The sequence below is a fragment of the Ceratotherium simum genome, chromosome 1, assembly GCF_057802395.1.
Source record: "Ceratotherium simum simum isolate JZ-2026a chromosome 1, ASM5780239v1, whole genome shotgun sequence".
Taxonomy (NCBI): Eukaryota; Metazoa; Chordata; class Mammalia; order Perissodactyla; family Rhinocerotidae; genus Ceratotherium; species Ceratotherium simum.
In genome coordinates, this window is record NC_141900.1 from 60,584,807 (window position 1) to 60,603,994 (window position 19,188).

General features: G+C 40.0%; 1 protein-coding gene across 2 annotated transcripts in view; it reads left to right on the plus strand.

The window, feature by feature from the left end:
* The first annotated feature begins 2,168 nt into the window (after positions 1 to 2,168).
* CREB5 (cAMP responsive element binding protein 5) overlaps positions 2,169 to 19,188 on the plus strand; it is a 390,264-nt gene continuing 373,244 nt past the window's right edge. Inside the window, exon 1 of one of the 2 annotated variants that reach the window (XM_014786085.2) lies at positions 2,169 to 2,267. In XM_014786085.2, the coding sequence (XP_014641571.1) occupies positions 2,265 to 2,267 (3 nt within the window). In that variant the 5' untranslated portion in view covers positions 2,169 to 2,264. The remainder of the gene's footprint in view (positions 2,268 to 19,188) is intronic. The other variant, XM_004418879.3, reaches the window with a different exon arrangement.

Here is a 19,188-nt window from a genome sequence, read left to right on the forward strand (position 1 = left end):
GGAGTCCGCAGAGTGTGCTTGATTTTTATTTTTCCCTCCCTCTCTGACATGTGTCAAGGAATAAAGGCTGGATACAGGTCCATTACGTCATTCTGCAGGCCAGTAAGTGTTTGATTAACAGCTTCAGATACTCAAGGGTTCGGGGACTTAGAAATGCTGACAAAGCAACTCTGCTTTCCATCCCCAGCCCCCAACATACTCGTACAATTGCCTGTTCCCTGGGCATCTTTATTGCCCTCTCCTCCCGGACCCCTCCTTCTCCACTCCCTCTCCCGCCCGCACCGTTATCACTCTGGCCCCGCCTCCCCCTTTTACTGCTTTCCCTGGGGCGATCACTGTCCCTGGAGTGTGGGTAAGAGCTTCTGGCGTCTGAGGGGAGCACAGTACCTGATCAGCGCACACACAATCTGCCCTCTTCTATTATTTAAGGAAGGCACCAGCAAGCCCTCTTCTCTAGGGCGAAAATGCTCAGCCCTGATAGAAAAGGCATCTTAGGAAATGTTTAGAGACGTTATGATGATACTGTGTCCCTGTGGTGACTTAGGAAAACAACACACCCACTGCAAACAAAGTGCTTAATTCTATAGAGCGCCTTCCTCCAACCGTTTAGCCGAGGAGGGAAGACGAAGGGAGGATGCTGACTAAATCAAATTTAGCTGAAAGGATCAAGATTAAACGTTTCATTTCCAAAGTGAGGGAATGTGAGTGTTTGAACTCAAAGTACCATACAATAAATTGGTGCGTGTGTTACTTTCTTTCTCTTAACCTTAAGTTTCTGTATTTAAAGAGGATGTTAAATACATAAGTCACTGAATTGAGTCAGAATCTGCATATCTGGCAGTTGAAATAAAAACACTGTGTAACATATTTAAGGGATAAAAATAAAAAGAAATCTTAGTAGTGGGAGTGAGTGTGCAGCAGAAATCAAATAAAAAATTTACTAACATTGGTAAAAATTTACTAACATTGGATGGAGGGGGTCAGAAGATGTGGGTGCTTTCTGATTTGGAGTTAGTGAAAGCTAAATAAAGGAAAATTTATGTTCTGAGTATGTGGGAATTTCTTGATGAACACATGTCTTGTTATAATCAGATCTACTTTCTTCAAAGTGAAAGCTGTGCTGTAGAGTAGGCATTTGTGAAACTCCTGTCTGGGGTCTAATTGACCTCCTTCCCCAAGTTTGTGGCAGTATTTACTATTTACTAACATCTAGAGGTGAAATACTATAACCCCACACAATCCGTGTGCATCTAAAATGTGAAACATCTTGTTTGTGATGCACAGACCTAGAGGAAAAAATGGCCCGGGTCCCCGGCACTGGAGAGTGTGATTAATGATCAGTGATTTAGTGATCAGTGATTAGTGGTTTTATTCAAACTGTTACCTCTGACCAGAAGCACACATCAGAGGATTAACAGGCTCTTTAGATAAATGCTCATTAGTGGAAGGGGAAAAGCAAAGATAATAGGCATGCACCCAGGGACAACTTTCGAAGAAAATCATTCCCGTCTTCAGAATAATAAGCTCTATTAAGAGAAAGCCCTTTTAATTTAAAACTTGCTTTTATCTTGTAAATCAAAGTTAGATGTAAAAGTTTGTAGTGCCATTATAACCTAAATTTTCCCATATCCACTAGATGTGGATTATCTCAGTAGCGATATTTTTTTTTTATTTAAATAAACAATTGGACCTTTAGAGCAGCTGAACCCTGACAAGTTCTTAACTCCCAGGGTTTGAAGGTGTCCCCCCTTCTAGAATGGAGAGTGCAACTTGCTAACTAGATGGCGCACTGTTATTTGGTGTGCTGTGCTGTGTGGTGCAGGAGTCTGACGGAGCAAGTAGCTGCTTGCGAGGTGTTCTTCAACACTTACAACAAAGTTGATTCTGTGTAGGGTTGGAGGCTAGACGGTTCTACAAGTTTTTAGTCACATTTTCCATGTCAGTTAAATCTAGGGTGTTCAAGGCTACTGGAAAAATTAGTCTCATTACTAAAAGAAACTTAGGGAGCGAGGGAGGAAAGGAGGGACAGGAGTCTAGGAGGTACCTTTGGGTTGCAGAAGTGATTGTAAAATACCAGATCTGTTCTTTTTTTTACTAAGAGCTAGTTTCGTAAGCTTGTGGTCTGAAATCCTGAGGCAAATACTCAAAGATTTATTTTCTTCCTCATCTTGCTGGTGAAAAAGGAGTTACTAGAAAGAAAGGAAGAAAAAACTTGATTTGGTGACTGCAGGAAGCAACACGTTGCTGATTTTATTCTACAGATAATGGTAAGATGATGTTTACTACTCTTATTAAGCAGAAAGGGAACTTTGCAACTGGTTAAATGAGACCAATCTTGTATTTTCATAGATGCGATTTGGAAATGGAATTCTTATTTTGCACTGAATCTTAATGTTGCTTTTGTCAGTTTCCTGGGATTTGGTAGCATTTTGTGTGGAAGGTTGTCTGTGTGTGTGTGTGAATAAGACCATTATTTCCCTGGTAAAATAAGGTTCATGAGCATGTGAACGGCAGTGGGGGAGCTACGAAGCATGTTAAATAATGTGTCAGGTAAGAATTCCTTTTTCTACGAGCTTTCATGAATCACTTCAATAAGTACTTAAGTTTTAGTAAGGAAGGCATTCTTAAAAAGAAACCTAAAAATTAAAAATAAAACAAAAAAAACCCATTCTCCACTTCCAAACCTAGATGTGTATTCCCCTGAGGAAGGATGCTATTGAATCAATATCAGCTATTACTTGAGTTTTAAAACTTAGAAAGAAAACAATGGATGAACTTACTTGTGCCTCCCTATAAATTTTTTCATTTTCCTTTGCTTGTAGCGTTTTATATAGATCCATTATTTTTAAATCCCGACTGATTCATAGCAATTTTTATTTTTCAACTTTACTTAAACATATTTGCTCAATTCAAGCCAACTGTTTTTAATGTAAATTGCTGATATCTTAAATTGCCTGCCAATTGGAAGTCAGTTGTGACCTTATATAGTTTATACATGAGCAGATGGTTTATTAGAACATTCCCACAAAAATGTGGAAACAATGCCTTTATTTCTATCTCTGTAATGTTGCAGCTTTTATTTGAATAGGTGGCTAAAGGAATGGTAGCTTGTCAGACTTTTCCTGCATAGCTTTTCAAGTATAGTTAAGTTGAAGATTTTTGTTACAACTATTTGTCAGTTTCCCACACCTGTAGATTCAAAACGAATCAATCATGGACTTTCCATGACTCTTTGTGCTAATGTCAAGTTCCTGGTCTCCTGATTTCTTACCATAATTTGCTTTTTAGTGACAATGCATCACCATCCTATTGTATTTCCTTCGCATTGGAGTTTGCTGCTTATTAAGCTGAAAATTATTTTGTGGGAGTGTGATGTTTGCTGGATCCCAAAGATGTGAACTTTGTATTTGTGGTTGGTTTTCTTCCGTTTGTGTTGTTAGATTAAAATTGAGGATGTGTGTGGACTTATTATTTTTGTCATCATTTCTTTTTTCTCCTTCTTCTTCACTTCAAAGCAATGCTGTTAGTCACAAAATTAATGTGATCATGGCTGGTGTTTCCCATCTATATGCTTCTTTTGCTTCTTACAAATTGGATTTCTACAGCAATTTAAGATCTTTTTTTAGAGGCAGCTTTCTTGGATGAAGATGGAACAATGATCTCAGTCAATTCATTATCTTGTCCAGTTTGACTACCAGCTGTATTATGGGAATCAACCAATGCTTTTATAAATTAGTGTTTAAAAATTTAAATCTAGGACTATTTCTCTGAATCCTACTTAAGAAAATTATACAACTGAGATAAGATAATAAACTGGGGGGAGGGGGGAAATAGCCTTAAATATTTAAGTGTGAGAAAGAAGCACTTTTGGATATGCTAAGCAGACTTGAAGAACCTTTTTGTGTTGCTATTTGTAAACTAAATAAGCTATCTGTTTTGTGGCATTGCTTTAAATAGAAACTCTGGCACTTTAAAAATGACATCATGTTTAATGTTTTCACTAAAGAGTTCTTACATTTTGTAATTAGGAAAAAAATGGGCAATTAGTGTTTTTTGAGGATCCATTAGTATTCCATTGTTGGGAATCGAAAATCGTGGATTTAACATAAGAGAAAAAAAGAGAGAGAGAGAGAGAAAGCTTTTACAGATTTCCAGGTAGTGATAATGCTGTTCCAGAAACAATTTTTAAAGCTCTTATTGAGACTCTGGTACTTTCAAAATAAAACTTATAAAGTTTAGGATAAATTCCTGAATGCATAAGATGTTACATTGACATTTCCATATCGCTTTCCTCCAAGCTCACTCTACTGCTCATTTATCTTTTCTGAGAAATACATCAGAATCCATTTAACATTTTAGAAATACATATTCTAGTTGCTTCCTTCTATTTCCTCAAGGTTCATATTTCTAATCTCTACCCCGAAATTAACAAGGATTGAAAACTATCATGTTGGCGTTTGTCTTGAACTAATCTTAGAGAGTAAGCATTCCTTTCGGCCTAGGGCTTCTGATGGGGAGATAGAAAGGCTTCTTGTAGCAGATGCAGAGCCGGGGATGGTGGGGGGATTTTCTCATTGATAGACCAACCTCTTCACTTTGCAGAGGAGACCCACAAGCCTGGTGGTGTCCCCCGGCTCACCTGAGACCCAGAGCTAAAGAGTGCCAAACGAGCCTAGAAACCTGGTCTCTGCTTCCAGGTCGGGCTCTCTTTCCATGAGCCAGGCTGCCATAAATGCCCTAGTCGTAAGTGAAACATAACCCATGGCGTTGGATGCTTTGCTCTTTTCAAACCTTTTGATCACTTACCTTTCAAAGACAAGTTTCTATCAGATCTTTTGAATGAATACCCCGACCATATAAACTGTAGTTTCTATTCTGTATATTCTTATATATCTGCAATGTTAATTTTTCTAATATTGGTCTCATTCTTTGAAGGCCATTTTTCTTCTTCTTCGCCATTATTATTAGACATGCCCTGTAAAACTACACCATCCAGATTTCATTTGAGACCAAAACCAGGCAAAAGTAAAAATGGTCTAAAAGACTGTCTCAGAATAAGGCAGTAACTTTCTTTACATCCTGTCTTTTCTTTGTCATCTTTGAGAAAGGGATCTGAAAAAATTTTAAAGTTTAAATAATCTTTCTTTTTGTCAAACAGAGCAACAAGTGCTATTTTCATTCTGGCAGATGTATTTTTGCCCAGGATCCGTCTGTAATATATTATCTTTCCAGGTTGGTGTATACGAGAGTGTTTAGAGGTGAATATTACTACATGGGAAGTGAGTTGAGTCTGGAAGTATGCTCTTTGAGGTTTAACAGGCAAAACTTGACTAATCATAGCTAATAGAAATCACACATGCAACATAGGGGGCTCCAGAGCACCAAATATTTGATTTAAGATGGCATTTAGGTTTGCTGTATTTAGGATGGGGAACAAGAATATCTCAATAGAAATCTTGAATGCATCTACTGTATGTGTTGTTTGGCCTGACCCATAGGTTTCCTTTCCAACTCTGCGTGAACGCTTTATATCAGAATTCAGGTCTCTTTTATTCTTTTATTACACTGAGGAACCCCTGTGTTTCATGATTTCTCAAATATAACACATTTCAGCCAGTTTTATGCAATTCTCTCTCTGCTGGCTTCCTAAGGGGAGAAAACCACATGCCACAAAAAACATCTTTGTTTTTGTTTGAATTAGCTGATTATTAGAAGAAATACATTTTATCTCCATTTGCCAGATCCAGTAGGACCATTTCACTTTTTCAAAACAAGATTTTCTTCTTTAAGTAGCTATGATGCTGTTTGGCATCTGCATTACCAGGTACTAATCTAGGCACCACAGAGTGGAAGGCCTTAAAGATTAAGTCTATTTCCACCAGGGTACCTAGGTATGACATGATGTGCCACTACAAAGAGCCTGATTTGCCTCACTGCAATGACAGCATTGTCCAGAAAAACATTGCCTTCTGGGAGGAGAGACAAGATTATAGGCTCAAACTTCTACATTCTGAGCAGGGACTGATGCTGTGCTGCAGATGGCTTTCGGAAGGCTGAGGGTCTGCTGGGTTATTTATTAAACTACAACATGGTAAAACATTCACGGGCTAGAACTTCACCATCTACAACTTAAAAGCCTTAATAGACCTCTTCATCCATTCTCTGCATTTTCCTTATGCTAATGTTTTTCTAGATTTATTTTTTAACATCCATTCTAGTTACTCTACTTTCATGAGTAACCATACAATAACAAATCACAAGTGTGACCACAATGGAGAGGACATTTTTCCATAAGGGAAATAGACTTTCATATAAAATCTTGAAAGAAACAATTAGCAAGATAAAAGAAAGGAAAGTTTGAAATCTGATTGATGGCATCACGGGCTCTGCCATTCATAGCTCTGTGGCAATGTGGGTTATAGCAACAGGAGAAGCCTAAGATGGGAAGAGAGAATCCCCGAAGTGCTGCCTTGAGCTCATTATGCTTCTCTGCCTCAGTTTCTTCATTTGTGATAAAAGGGTGTTGGTCTTGACCAGCACTGTCCAATAGTGGGAACCACACATGTGAGCATCATATGTAATTTTAAATGTTTTAGTAGCCACCTTAAAAAGGTAAAAAGAAACAGGTGAAGTTAATCTTAATAACATATTGTATGTAACCCAATATATCTGAAATATTGCCGTTTCAACATATAATCAATATAAAAATGTTGAGATACTTTGCAGTTTTTTTTTTTTTGGTACTAAATCTTTGAAATCCGGTATGTATTTTACAATTTCTGCACGTCTCAGTTCTGACTAGTCACATCTCAAGTGCTCAGTAGCCACCTGTAGGCAGTGACTATGGTATCAGGCAATGCAAATCTCTCCTCTATATCAATCATTCTCACTTCTGGCACCCCAATAAAACCACCCATGGGGTTTTAAAAAATACTAATGTGGCTACTACCCCACGCCCCCATTCTGATTTAATTGGTTTGGGGTGGGGGCCTGGACCTCTATATTTTTTAAAAGCTCCAGGAGTATTTCTAAAGCATAGCCAGGATTGAGAACCACAATTCTAACTGATCTCTAAGGAATCTTCTCCTCGACTATTCTATGATTCTATTTAGGGAAAGGGATCGCAGTAAAGCATTCAGAGTCAAGGGCAGCCAGTGGTTGTTCAGGCCTGCTACACGCTGTAAAACATACTTAAGAAAATATAATTAATAAAAATTAAAATGTACAGATTGAATAATTTAGAAGATAATTCTTTGCACCACAGATGAGCTCTGTTCTGTGTAAGTTTCAAATATGGATGTTTTAAATGGTTTGCTTCCCAAAAAATCTTAACTTATGATTTGGTTTGCATGCAGCCTCTTAGAAACCTTCCATTTTCGAAAAGGTCAAGATCGCCACGTTTCAGTTATTTTGCTAACTTACTTCTTTGCCTCAGATACCACTTGCCTTTAGCTGTTTTTGGAAGGAAAATCTTACTCCATTTGAGACATCTGGATCCCCTTGTGTTTCTTCCCTCAAAGCTTTTAACAAGTTTTCTGTCATTGCGTAGACGAAACTTGCCCTTTACTCACGTCAAGATGTTAGCTATAACCGCCTCGACTTGAAGTGTTCATTCTACTTGTCATCCTTTAAAACCTTGAAAGAATCAATATTTCTCAATGCACACTGGAATGTTTTCCTTTAATAAAATTTTTAAAACAATATACCAATCTGTGCATTCACTAAAGGATGCAAAGAACCAAAAAAATAAAAAATAATAATTCCACACTCCTCACCCATCTTGTTTCAAAGTCTACAAACAACATTGTTAGTGGAAGGGAGGAGAGACCTCAGGGACAGTCCCTTGTGACTTCATGCTGCTGAGAGCCTCCGCATTCCCGCATTCGTGAGTCATTTCACCCTGAACCTCTCTCCCCATCCCCTGCATAGCCGTCTGTTTCCAAGTACGTCTATCTGACCACGTGCTTTTTAAACATGACTTAAAACCATTTTTAGGTACAAAATTCCATGTTTCGTTACATTTTGGGTGATAATATTTGTGTTTTCTGTAATGTTTTTCATTGGAAGAATTTTAACTTCCGTGTATTAACGCGCAGCTTTAATTCCCATTTTGTAGATGGGGAAACTGAAGGACTGACAAGGCTACGGCATGATGTTCATTAATTAGAAGGGTGGTCAGTCTGAGAAAAGAGCTCATGTTTATTAGTGCCTAAATGTAAGGACTACTCTGGGTGACTTTCAGGTGGGGATTTTCCAATTGTGTATACTATTGCATTTGCCTTTGAATTTGAAAATAACATTCTTTCTAATGCTTTTCCATGCATTATTTGCACTTAAATGGTTTCTCTGCTAATAAGTCTTGCTTCCCAGCTTCAGGCCACATGTACCAGGGTTGATTAACCCATACATATAGGTATATCAACCTCTTAACAAGGGATCTATTCTAAAAGTTTCGTGGAGACATCTGTTACAAACCTGTGTTTTTGGTGGTGTCTAGGGAAACTTTCTCTCAGGCTACTTTATGATTGACTATTACAGGACTTTGTGGAGAGACAGTAAGATTAGAGATGTAAGTTGTTCAACTCTTTTTGGGGATTGAAAGTAAAGGGCTTCAGGTATTCATTCACTGAGCAAGATAGACTCTAGCCCTAGCTCCTGAATTATCTTTAATAAAACATTTTAGCTCTTGTTTTACCAATGTACTATCTTCACACTTGGCCTGGAGCCATCTGCTTTTGAATATTTGGTTTTTGTTTTCTCCTAATAATGACTAGGGTTGGACTTAGCCATTTGCAGTTTCTGTCTGCACCTCTGTGTCCTCAATGGGTGAGATACAAGCCACGATTAATAATGCAATCTGTGACCAGTGCCAGGGAGGGATTATTTTGGATCCCTTTCTAAGCATTATACTAAAGTTAAAACCATTTTAATATCCACACATATATGTGGTTATGGTGGTTAAACTTGTATATAAATAAAAACCTTGGCCAACAAGGACCAGAGTGTTACTAGCATGTATACTTGTAAATGAGATTTTCATCTATTTTAGGATGCCCATGGATAAATTGTTCCTCCTTTTGAGCAAGTATCTATTTGTCACATTGATTTAGATACACATATTGTTGATTAAAAGATACTGCTAGATTTAAAAAAATTGAAACCATATTTAACACACTCTTCTTTTCTAATAAGGCTTGTCTAAGCACACATTGTTTACAGTTTCATCTTCCAGCTTTATGAAGCCAGATGACTAACAACCACCATTCTTAGTGTCGGGCTGGTGGACGTCATCAAAGATGATGATGCACAGTGTTTTGGCACCACAAAGCAGCATGTAATTTGAAATTGTACTTTTTGCTAAATACCCATGCTAATCTCCAAACCATTCAAAACATTAAAAAAAAAAAAAAAAAACAGTGATGTTTGCCCATTGGATGGAGATAACACTGGCAGGGAAGTACAATTAATTTTTTTCATGCGTCTCAGAAGCACTCAAAAAAATCAAGGAGAAAAAAAATTACACATAATTACTTGACATGCCCTTTGGAAGGGACATTCTTAAGACAGACAGGTTAACCCTTTAACCCAAGGTTCATTTTTACCCTTTCCAGGAAATGTGCTTTTTTTTCCCCTAAAGCACAAAAACTATAGTATCTTTAAAAAGAAGGCTATAAATGGATGCTTCATCTTTATTTAACATTTAGCAGATATTCTAAGAGGCCTATTTAGGAAACCTTATATTCCTTTACATAGTTTTAGTTATTTAATGTCTGTTTTAAAAAATAGGAGATTCTGGAGATTGATTGCACCACGGTGTAAATATACTTAGCACTACTGAACTATATACTTAAAAATGGTTAACATGGTAAATTTTATGTTATGTGTATTTTGCCACAATTTAAAAAAAAAAGGAGGGATAAGGTTTGCTTGTACCCATTCCTCAGATGGAGAAATAGAATGCATAGACTACTTATTCAAAGTTAGGTATAGCAGTTTTAGTGTCTCAATGGGAGGAGCAAAAATCTAAAGAGGACTTCTGCTCCTCAGGCCGGTGCAGAGGGATGGTGGGTGTGTGATGTGATTCTGACACACAGGATAATCTAGAGACACAGCTAGGCACAGAGCACCCAGTGCCTCTTTTCTGGAGACTCGCTTGGATTTAGATGGGCCCTGTGTAATTGAAAAACACACCATTTGGCATTATTTGAACATCTCTATTTGTATTGACTTGCTTGCCTTTCTCAGTGCAAAGATATGCTCAACTGAGACCAATGAAAAAACACAGCCTTGTAGTTTATATAAAGGAATATAAACCCACACTTTCCTTCCTCCCTCCCTCCTTTCCCCCTGTCCCTCCACCCCTCCCTTCCTCCCTTCCTTCATCAGACAGTTCCTGAGCACATATTATGTACCAGGTACTAGGGATACATGATCAAAACCAGACACGGTCCCTCTCCTCACAGAACTTACTGGTAGGAGAGACACCAAATAAGTCACTCCGACAGAATGTTGTGGGAGGGTGAGATGGTGCAGGCCTGGAGCCAGAAAGCCCAGTTAGGGCACTAGAGTGGTTGTCCAGGCAAAGGTGATTGTGGCTCAGGCTACGATGGTACCAGATTCAAAAGCCATGTAAGAGATAGGATCGATATGGCTAGGGGATTGATTAACAGGAAGATGAGGGAAAGGGAGAGGGGTTTGCTTAGTCTAGGGGAAGAAGGAGCCAGGCAGGATAAGCCTGACCCAGGAATGAAGTCTGGATCGTCCTTTGTGGTGGTAGAGGAGGGCAGGGTATCTGGCCCAATGCCCTGTGGGCTTGTGTTTGAGTCCTTGAAAGAGGACAGAAAATAACTGTGAACAAAAACTCGAAGAGCAACTATAACTAAAAGCTGCAGTGCAGTCGTTGGGTTGCAAGGCGGTGTAGCTTTGATAATTTCTATCACGGAGTACCCCCTCCAGAGAGAGAGAGGGATCCACCCCCCCAAGGCAGCCACAGTGCTGGCACTCAGGGGGTCACCTGCATGGCCAGGTGTATGAGTTTGTTAGGCCTGCTAGAACAAAGTACCACAGACTGGGTGGCTTAAACCACAGAAATTTATTCTCTCCCAGTTCTGGAGGTTAGAAGTCAAAATCAAGGTGTCAGCAGGGTTGGTTCCTTCTGAGGGCTGTGAGGGAGAATCTGTTCCAGGTCTTTCTCTTTGGCTTGTAGATGCCTCTCTTCTCCCTGTGTCTCTTCACATCGTCGTCCTTCTGTGCATGCCTGTCTCCCCTTTTTATAAGGATACCTGTCATATTGGATCAGGGCCCACCCTAAAGACCTCATTTTAACTTGATTACCTTTGTAAAGACTTTATCTCCAAATAAGGTCACCTTCTAGGGTACTGGAGATTTGGAGGGACACGATTCAATCCATAATAGTAGGTATGCCCGTGAAGAACATCTGGGGCACGTAGTAGTGGGACCCCACAGGAGCTGGTACATTGGGAGCGATGTCAATTATAACCAGACATTTTGTGGCACATGTTAAAAATAAACTTCTGATGGACTCCCAGAAAAACTTGGAACAAGTTTCAGAGATGGGGGTCCACACATTACCAGGTATGGGGAAAGCTAGCAAAACACAGCCACAGAAGGCTACACTTTAAAATAGATGTATTTATATTACCCTGATTAATGAATTTGCTAATGTGGGTATTGTCCTTGGTTTGGCCTTGAATTTGTCTCCAGAGTTTGTGAAAGAGCAATGCCAAAAGGGCAACACCAACTTTTAACCTTGAGAACAAAGAATTAAATACAGCTGTAGTTTGTCACCCTGCCAGGCTTAACAATCATTGTTTTGATGTGCTAATATTTACTGACAAGGACAAAAGCCACCAGTTCCTATAAACAATACACATACCAAGTTGAACATAAATATTTCAATGCAGGAAGAAAAAAATTCTGATTTTCTAGTTGTTGATGGACAGTTTACGCCTCTGTGCTACCTCTGTTTTACACAATGAAAGCCCAGAAGACAAAATTCTGTGTTTTAAAAACATATCATAAAAAAAGACAAATAATCCAATTAAAAAATGGCAAAGGATCTGAATAGGCAGTTCTACAAAGAAGATATGCAAATGGTCAATAAGCACATGAAAAGATGTTCAACATCATTAGCTATCAGGGAAAAGCAAATGAAAACCGCAGTAAGATACGACTTCCCACCCACTAGGATGACTATAACAAAAAAGACAGACAATAGCAAGTGTTGATGAAGATGTGGAGAGATTGGAACCCTCATACATTGCTGGCAGGATTGTCAAATGGTACAGCCACTTTGGAAAACAGTTTAGCAGTTCCTCAAAAAGTTAAACATAAACCTCATGACCTAGCAATTCCACTTCAAGGTATATACCCAAGAGAAATGAAAACATATGTCCACACAAAAACTTGTACACGAATGTTTGTAGCAGGGTTATTCATAATAGCCAAAACGTGGAAATAACCCAAAGTCCATCAAATGGTGAATGGATAAACAAAATGTGGTATATCCATATATTGGAATATCATTTGGTCATGAAAAGAAATGAAGTACTGATACATGCTACAACATGCATGAACCTTGAAAATATTATGTTAAGAAAAAGAAGCCAGACACAAAGGACTACATATTGTATTATTCCATTTATAAGGAAAGTCCAGAATAGAAAAATCCATGGAGACAGAAGGTAGATTAGTGGTTGCCTAGGACTAAGAGTGGGGCTGGGAACTTGCAGGTGACCAGTAAAGGATGTGTGGTTTCTTCTTCAGATGATGAAAATGTTCTAAAACTGATTGTGGTGATGGTTGCACAAATCTGTGAATACTCTAAGGCCATTGAACTGTACACTCTAAGTGGGTGAATTGTATGATATGTGAATTATATCTCAATAAAGCTGTTCAAAAAGATAACATGTCATTAAGCAATACATGACTGTATTTTGATCCAACAACTTCTCTACATATTTGGGATGAATATATTAAGATGAGCAGTGGAGAAAGGTTGATAGGAGCATCACAAGACTTTGGCAATAGGAATGGTCAACTACGAAAAATCTTAGAGTAGATGCCATGTGTCACTAGCCCATACCTCTCTCCTGGGCTATGAGCCCTGACTTCCAACTTCAGCCTGGCCGTTTCCTCCTAGATGGACTGCTGCTGTTCCTGAATTTTCAAATTGTTAAAACATGAACTAATCTTCATATGATTTCTCCTTCTGACACACCCATTTCATTGGGGGCTGCCATCAGCCTCTGATCCCCCAGGTTGAACCTTCATGACAATCACTGACTTTGCCTTTTCCCTTGGCCATCATGAATGTGTCATTGCCAAGTCTTCTAGACCCCACTTGAGCAGTGTCTTGTGATTTTTGTCCTCTGCCCTGTCTCCTTCTCAACTAGTTCTTTATATGAACTGAGAATTAAGGGGAACTGAATTATTTATTGAGTCTTTATTGAGCCTACTCTTGATCTACCATGTCAACATTCATAACAAACCTACCAAGGAACTGGAGTTACCCCTTATTATAGATAAGGAAAGTGAAGCTCGGAGATTAAGGGACAATCCAGTTACTGTGACAAAATCAGTAAATGGTGAACTCGGGGTTTGGAACCAGCTTTGTCTTTGCCCTGAGCTCAGACTCTTCCCATTCTAGCTGCTAAATGAATCTTTTTACTCTTTGGCTCTGAACATCTCATGTCCCTGCTCAAGAGCCTTCACCAGCATATGTTTTAAGGCTCCTGGGCCAGCCCCAGCTAGCATCCTTGTAGGTTTACCCCATATTTAAGCCAGACCCATAATAAACTCTTGTTTGTGTTGAGTGCCTCTCTGCCATGTTTAGACTCTCCTCTTCCCTGGAACATCTCCTGTCCTCATCCAGCACACCCCTTCCCCCCGCACCCCTCACCTTCTGCCTGTTGAAACACTCATCTCCTGATCTCCCAAACCAAAAGCTGAATACAAAATTAATTAATTCCTTAGTGCTTTATTAATAGTTTTTCTTACGATTTAAAAAAATTATCTTCTCTTGAGGTTATCTTTGTGTTTGTCATAAATTCCCTCTCCTGGATTGTAAGCTCCGTAACAGCAAGAACTGATGCTTACTCAGTTTTGATTTCCCTCATAGAACCTGGCATATAGTCCCTTACACGTGGTAGATGGTTAATTAATCCTGAGTGAATGGATTACAGGGACACGCGAACATTGTTCTTTGTTGTGAATTTCCTATTATCAGGATGAGACGTGAGGTGTCCAGCGAGTGTTCCTGGGAGGATCAGCCTAGGGAGATTCTTTAGGTATATTGAGGGATGTGTCTGTAGCTTAAAACTGTTGTAAGAATATTTTAAAAATCCAAAAATGGGATGGGATGAGTAAATCACAGAGAATCTCATGACCCTGAAGAATCATTGATTTTTCATTTTCACATTTGCTTCCATACCTTGTCCAGGGGTGAACATAATTTTTAAACAGTTTTGATCAAAGCATAGTCACATTTTAAAATCCTGCTTTTTTCACTTAAAATTATACCACAGACATTTTTTATGCTGCAGCATAGTTTTTAAAACTATGATTATGCATCATATTCCATCGAGTTGCTATACCATAATTTCTTAACCATCCCCTATTGTTTGACATTTAAGTTTGCTGTGGACTTTTTTTTATGATTATAAAAAACACATGACCAATCTTTTGGCAAGAGAAGTATGTTCTCTGAAACCTTTTTTTTTTTTTTTTTTTGAGAGGAGGATTAGACTTGAGCTAACATCTGTCACCAATCCTCCTCTTTTTGTTAAGGAAGACTGGCCCTGGGCTAACATCCATGCCCATCTTCCTCTACTTTATATGGGACGCCGCCACGGCATGGCTTGACAAGTGGTGTGGCAGTGCGCGCCCGGGATCCTCACCCCGGGCCGCCGCAGCGGAGAGCACGCACTTAACCGCTACACCACTGGGCCAGCACTGTTCTCTGAAACCTTGATCTCCTTCCCCTTATGCTGATTGAAAAAAACCTTGCTTTCGAGTTGAGCTTAGGCAAATTGTGACACAGATCAAGTTTGTCTTGAGCACCCTCACACTTCTTTTATTCCTATTATTTCTACCTCTCTTCCTCTTAGCACATTCTGTTCCACCATAGTGCCTGCCACAGGAACTCAGGGCTGCCCTCCTCCCCCAGACACAGACCTGCCCACCACAAACCCTGCCCTCCTTCCCACTCCTCCTAGCCAGACTTGTCTCTCCTTTTCCTACTTCCCCAGAGCCTCAATCTTGGTAAGATGTTAGATAATCTATTTCCTGTGAGTTTGTAATTTTATTACAAAAGGACTTCCAGAGATGGCCATGTGGTAACCCAACAAGGTGTATCAGTAAAGGTGTGCCTTTGCTCTCTTTAGCCAGAACTCTTCCAGGTTCTAAGGATGTGGCAGTGAACCAACAGACAAAATCTCTGTACAAAGAGGTAAATATATTATGCATCATATAGCAGTAAGTGCTAAAAAGAAAGACGGAGCCAGGTAAGTGGATACAGCTGCTCTTTCATCTTTCAGATGGAGTAGTCAGGGAGGGCCTTTCTGAGGAGGAAACATATGAGTAGAGAGCTGCTGGAATGAGGGAGCAATTCCTGCAGAAATGTGGGGAAAGAGCTTTCAGGCTGAGGGAGCTGCTAGTACAAAGGCCCTGGTGAGTTTGAGGAGCTGCCAGGAAGCAGACATGGAAATGGTGAGGAAAGAGTGGGAGGTGGGAGGTGGCCAGATCCTGTGGGAGCTTGCGCACCACGCTATGAATGTTGAGTAGGAAGCCTTTGGAGAGTTTTGAGAATCTATCACTTCTAAAGACCTCCCTTGTTGTGGTTGAAGAATAGACTGTATAGGGGCGAGGGTGGCAGCCGGGAGACCTGATAGGGGGCAAAAGAGATGGCAGCTTGTACTGGGTGATTATGGGAGAGGTGGTGAGCAGGAGTTGGGCTTATTATGAAGTTCAAGCTGAAAGGACTTACTGATAAATTAGGTGTAGGGCTAAGTAAGAAGTTATGGGAGGGGCCGGCCCCATGGCTTAGCGGTTAAGTGCTCGTGCTCCGCTACTGGTGGCCCGGGTTCGGATCCCGGGCGCGCACCAATGCACCGCTTGTCCGGCCATGCTGAGGCCGCTCCCACATACAGCAACTAGAAGGATGTGCAACTGTGACATACACCTAACTACTGGGGCTTTGGGAGAAAAAAAAAAAGGAAGAGGATTGGCAATGGATGTTAGTTCAGAGCCGGTCTTCCTCAGCAAAAAGAGGAGGATTAGCATGGATGTTAACTCAGGGCTGATTTTCCTCACAAAAAAAAAAGAATTCATGGAGGATGCTTAGGTTTTTGACCTGAGACACTGGGAGGATGGAGTTGCCATCAACTGAGAGGGGGAAGATGGCAGGTGGAACAGGTTTGGTAGAGGAGACCAAGAGCTCAGTTTGGGCATGTTATGGGTGAGGAGATGTCCAGAAGACAGTGGGATGCTGAGTCTGGTGTTCAGGGAAGGGGTTTGGGCTACAGATATGAATAGAGTCAAGATCACAGTCTTTCGCATCAAATAGGCCAGCCTCAACACACAACACATGGTCCCTTACTCAGTGGGCATCAACCACACTTGAATTTCAGATCTTTGAAAGCACGAGGTCCTTCTCAGTTGCAGGGCCTCTGCATACGCTGTCCCTTCTGCCTGGACCATTCCTGCCTGGACAACTTCTACTTTTCCCTGGGTCCCTAAATCTAAATTCAGTCCTGTTAAATATTCCCGCTATCCTAAACTTTTTCTTAATAGCATTTACAAGTTTCAAATGTATATTCCTTTAAGTGATCTTTAATTTAATTAAAAAAATTTAAAATTGGGGCTGGCCAGGTGGTGTAGTGGTTAAGTTTGCGTGCTCTGCTTTGGCAGCCTGGGGTTCACAGGTTTGGATCCTGGGCATGGACCTATGCACTGCTTGTCAAGCAGTCCTGTGGCAGGCGTCCCATATATAAAGTAGAGGAAGATAAGCACAGGTGTTAGCCCAGGGCCAATCTTCCTCAGCAAAAAGAGGAGGATTGACAACAGATGTTAGCTCAGGGCTAATCTTCCTCACCAAAAAAAAAAAACCAAAAAATAAAAAACAAAAAATTAAAATCCATGTGTCCCACTAGAATCTAAATTCTGAAATGTCAGGGATCATGCGTATTTGGTTCATCACCATTTTCCCAAGATGTAGTGCTGGCACATCACAGACACTTCTTCAGTATTTGCTGAATGAATGGACGACTGTTATTAATTTATTACTTTACACATGATATGTTGCAGTTCTTCTATTTGTAATCACACAATTCCAAGAGAAATCAAACCTAATGATTTTTTTTTTAAAGATTTTATTTATTTATTTATTTTCCCCCCAAAGCCCCAGTAGATAGTTGGATGTCATAGCTGTACATCCTTCTAGTTGCTGTACATGGGACGCGGCCTCAGCACAGCCGGAGAAGCAGTGTGTTGGTGCACGCCCGGGATCCGAACCCCGGGCCGCCAGCAGCGGAGAGCGCGCACTTAACCGCTAAGCCACGGGGCCGGGCCAAACCTAATGATTTTCTTATCTTCTTAAAACATAGACTAATTGATTATTTAATGGTTCTATCTTTTGTGAACAAACACTTTTTTATTAGGTAATATATGAGAAAAGACTGGACTGTGGTTGAAGATTGAATGATCACTTAACTGTGAAACTTTGAAAAGAGAAGGAATTTAAGGCTTAACCAAACTTCCTAATTGAAATCCCCGCACCTCCTGTTTCCTTGTCAACGGCTTTGTTGCATTTCTGTGGACATTTCTGTCTAACATTGCGTGCAGTTATTTTATAGTGACCTTTGACCAGACCTATTACTTCCTACTTGCCATGTTTATCAGGGGGAAAGAGGCCAGCCATGGGGGGCGGTGGTGAGGGCGTTGTGGGGATGAGGGGATTGGAGCCATCTCATGACCTCCTTTGGTGGCTCTTAGAAAGATCTGTTGTCTCCAGCCTCATCCTGGGAGATTATAGGAAATGATATGTGAGGGAAGAGACATAGAGAGCATCTGTCCTTGCTGAGAAAGGATTGTTAGCTCATAAAAGAGCTCTAGAGGTCTGTCTTTGCAGTGTAGAACAGTATGAAAAACAGGATTAAATTAGAGAGTGATCTCTTTACTGTCTGTAGAACTAGAGGGACCTTTCAGAGGTGACTGTGTTGTTTGGGAAACACATATACTGGTTCCATGAATACATATTTATGTGTTATGCAAGTATATAGAGAGATTGATTGATTGATGTATATGTCAGTTGGGAAATTTCATAAAAAGAGGCGTCATCTTTACAGACAACATTGTCATGGGAGGCGTCCACTCAACAAATATTATTGAACATTTACAGTGCTAGACACGGAGCTAGGCATTAGGGAAGAGTGGTGAACAAGAGAGAGAAGGTCTTTGTCTTCATGGAAGTCATGAAATCTGCTGAGTCTCAGTCTCCTTATCTGTAAGATGGAGCTAATAATAATATTTACTTCGTAGTCTTTCTAAGAGGAGTAAATGGCCATGAGTAAATGAAAACACCAGCTAGATTTTAAAATGCTATTTAAATTATGAGTGACTTTATGACTGATGTACCAAATATAGTTATCATTCCCTTTGGGAATAAATCCTGATTAATTATTTCTAGTTCTGAATATCCTCCATCCCTGTACAACCTAAGATTTATTCTTATAATTTAGGGAGCTAAAATTTCTTTTCACTCTAATCCTAACAAAAAGAAAAGAAAATGTCAAGTATGTAGTTTCAGTTGTAAACAATTGTATTAGTTAGCTATTGCTGTGTAACAAATCATCCCCGCCAACATGTATTTATTAACTCAGAGTTTCTGGGGGTCAGGAATCTGGGTATGGCTTTGCTGAGTTCTCTGGCTCAAGGTCTCTCACAAGGCAGTAATCAAGATGTTGGCAGGGCTGTAGTCGTCTTGAGCCTTGACTAGGGGAGAATCTACTTCCAGGCTCACATGGCTGTGGCAGGCCTCAGAGCATCCATGCCCAAGCTTATTTATATGGCTGTCAGCAGGCTAAGAGTAAGCAAGGGTTGCAAGAGGGGAACGTGAGAGATGGAAGTCACAGTCTTTTTTTGTAGTCTAATCTCAGAAGTGACATCCCA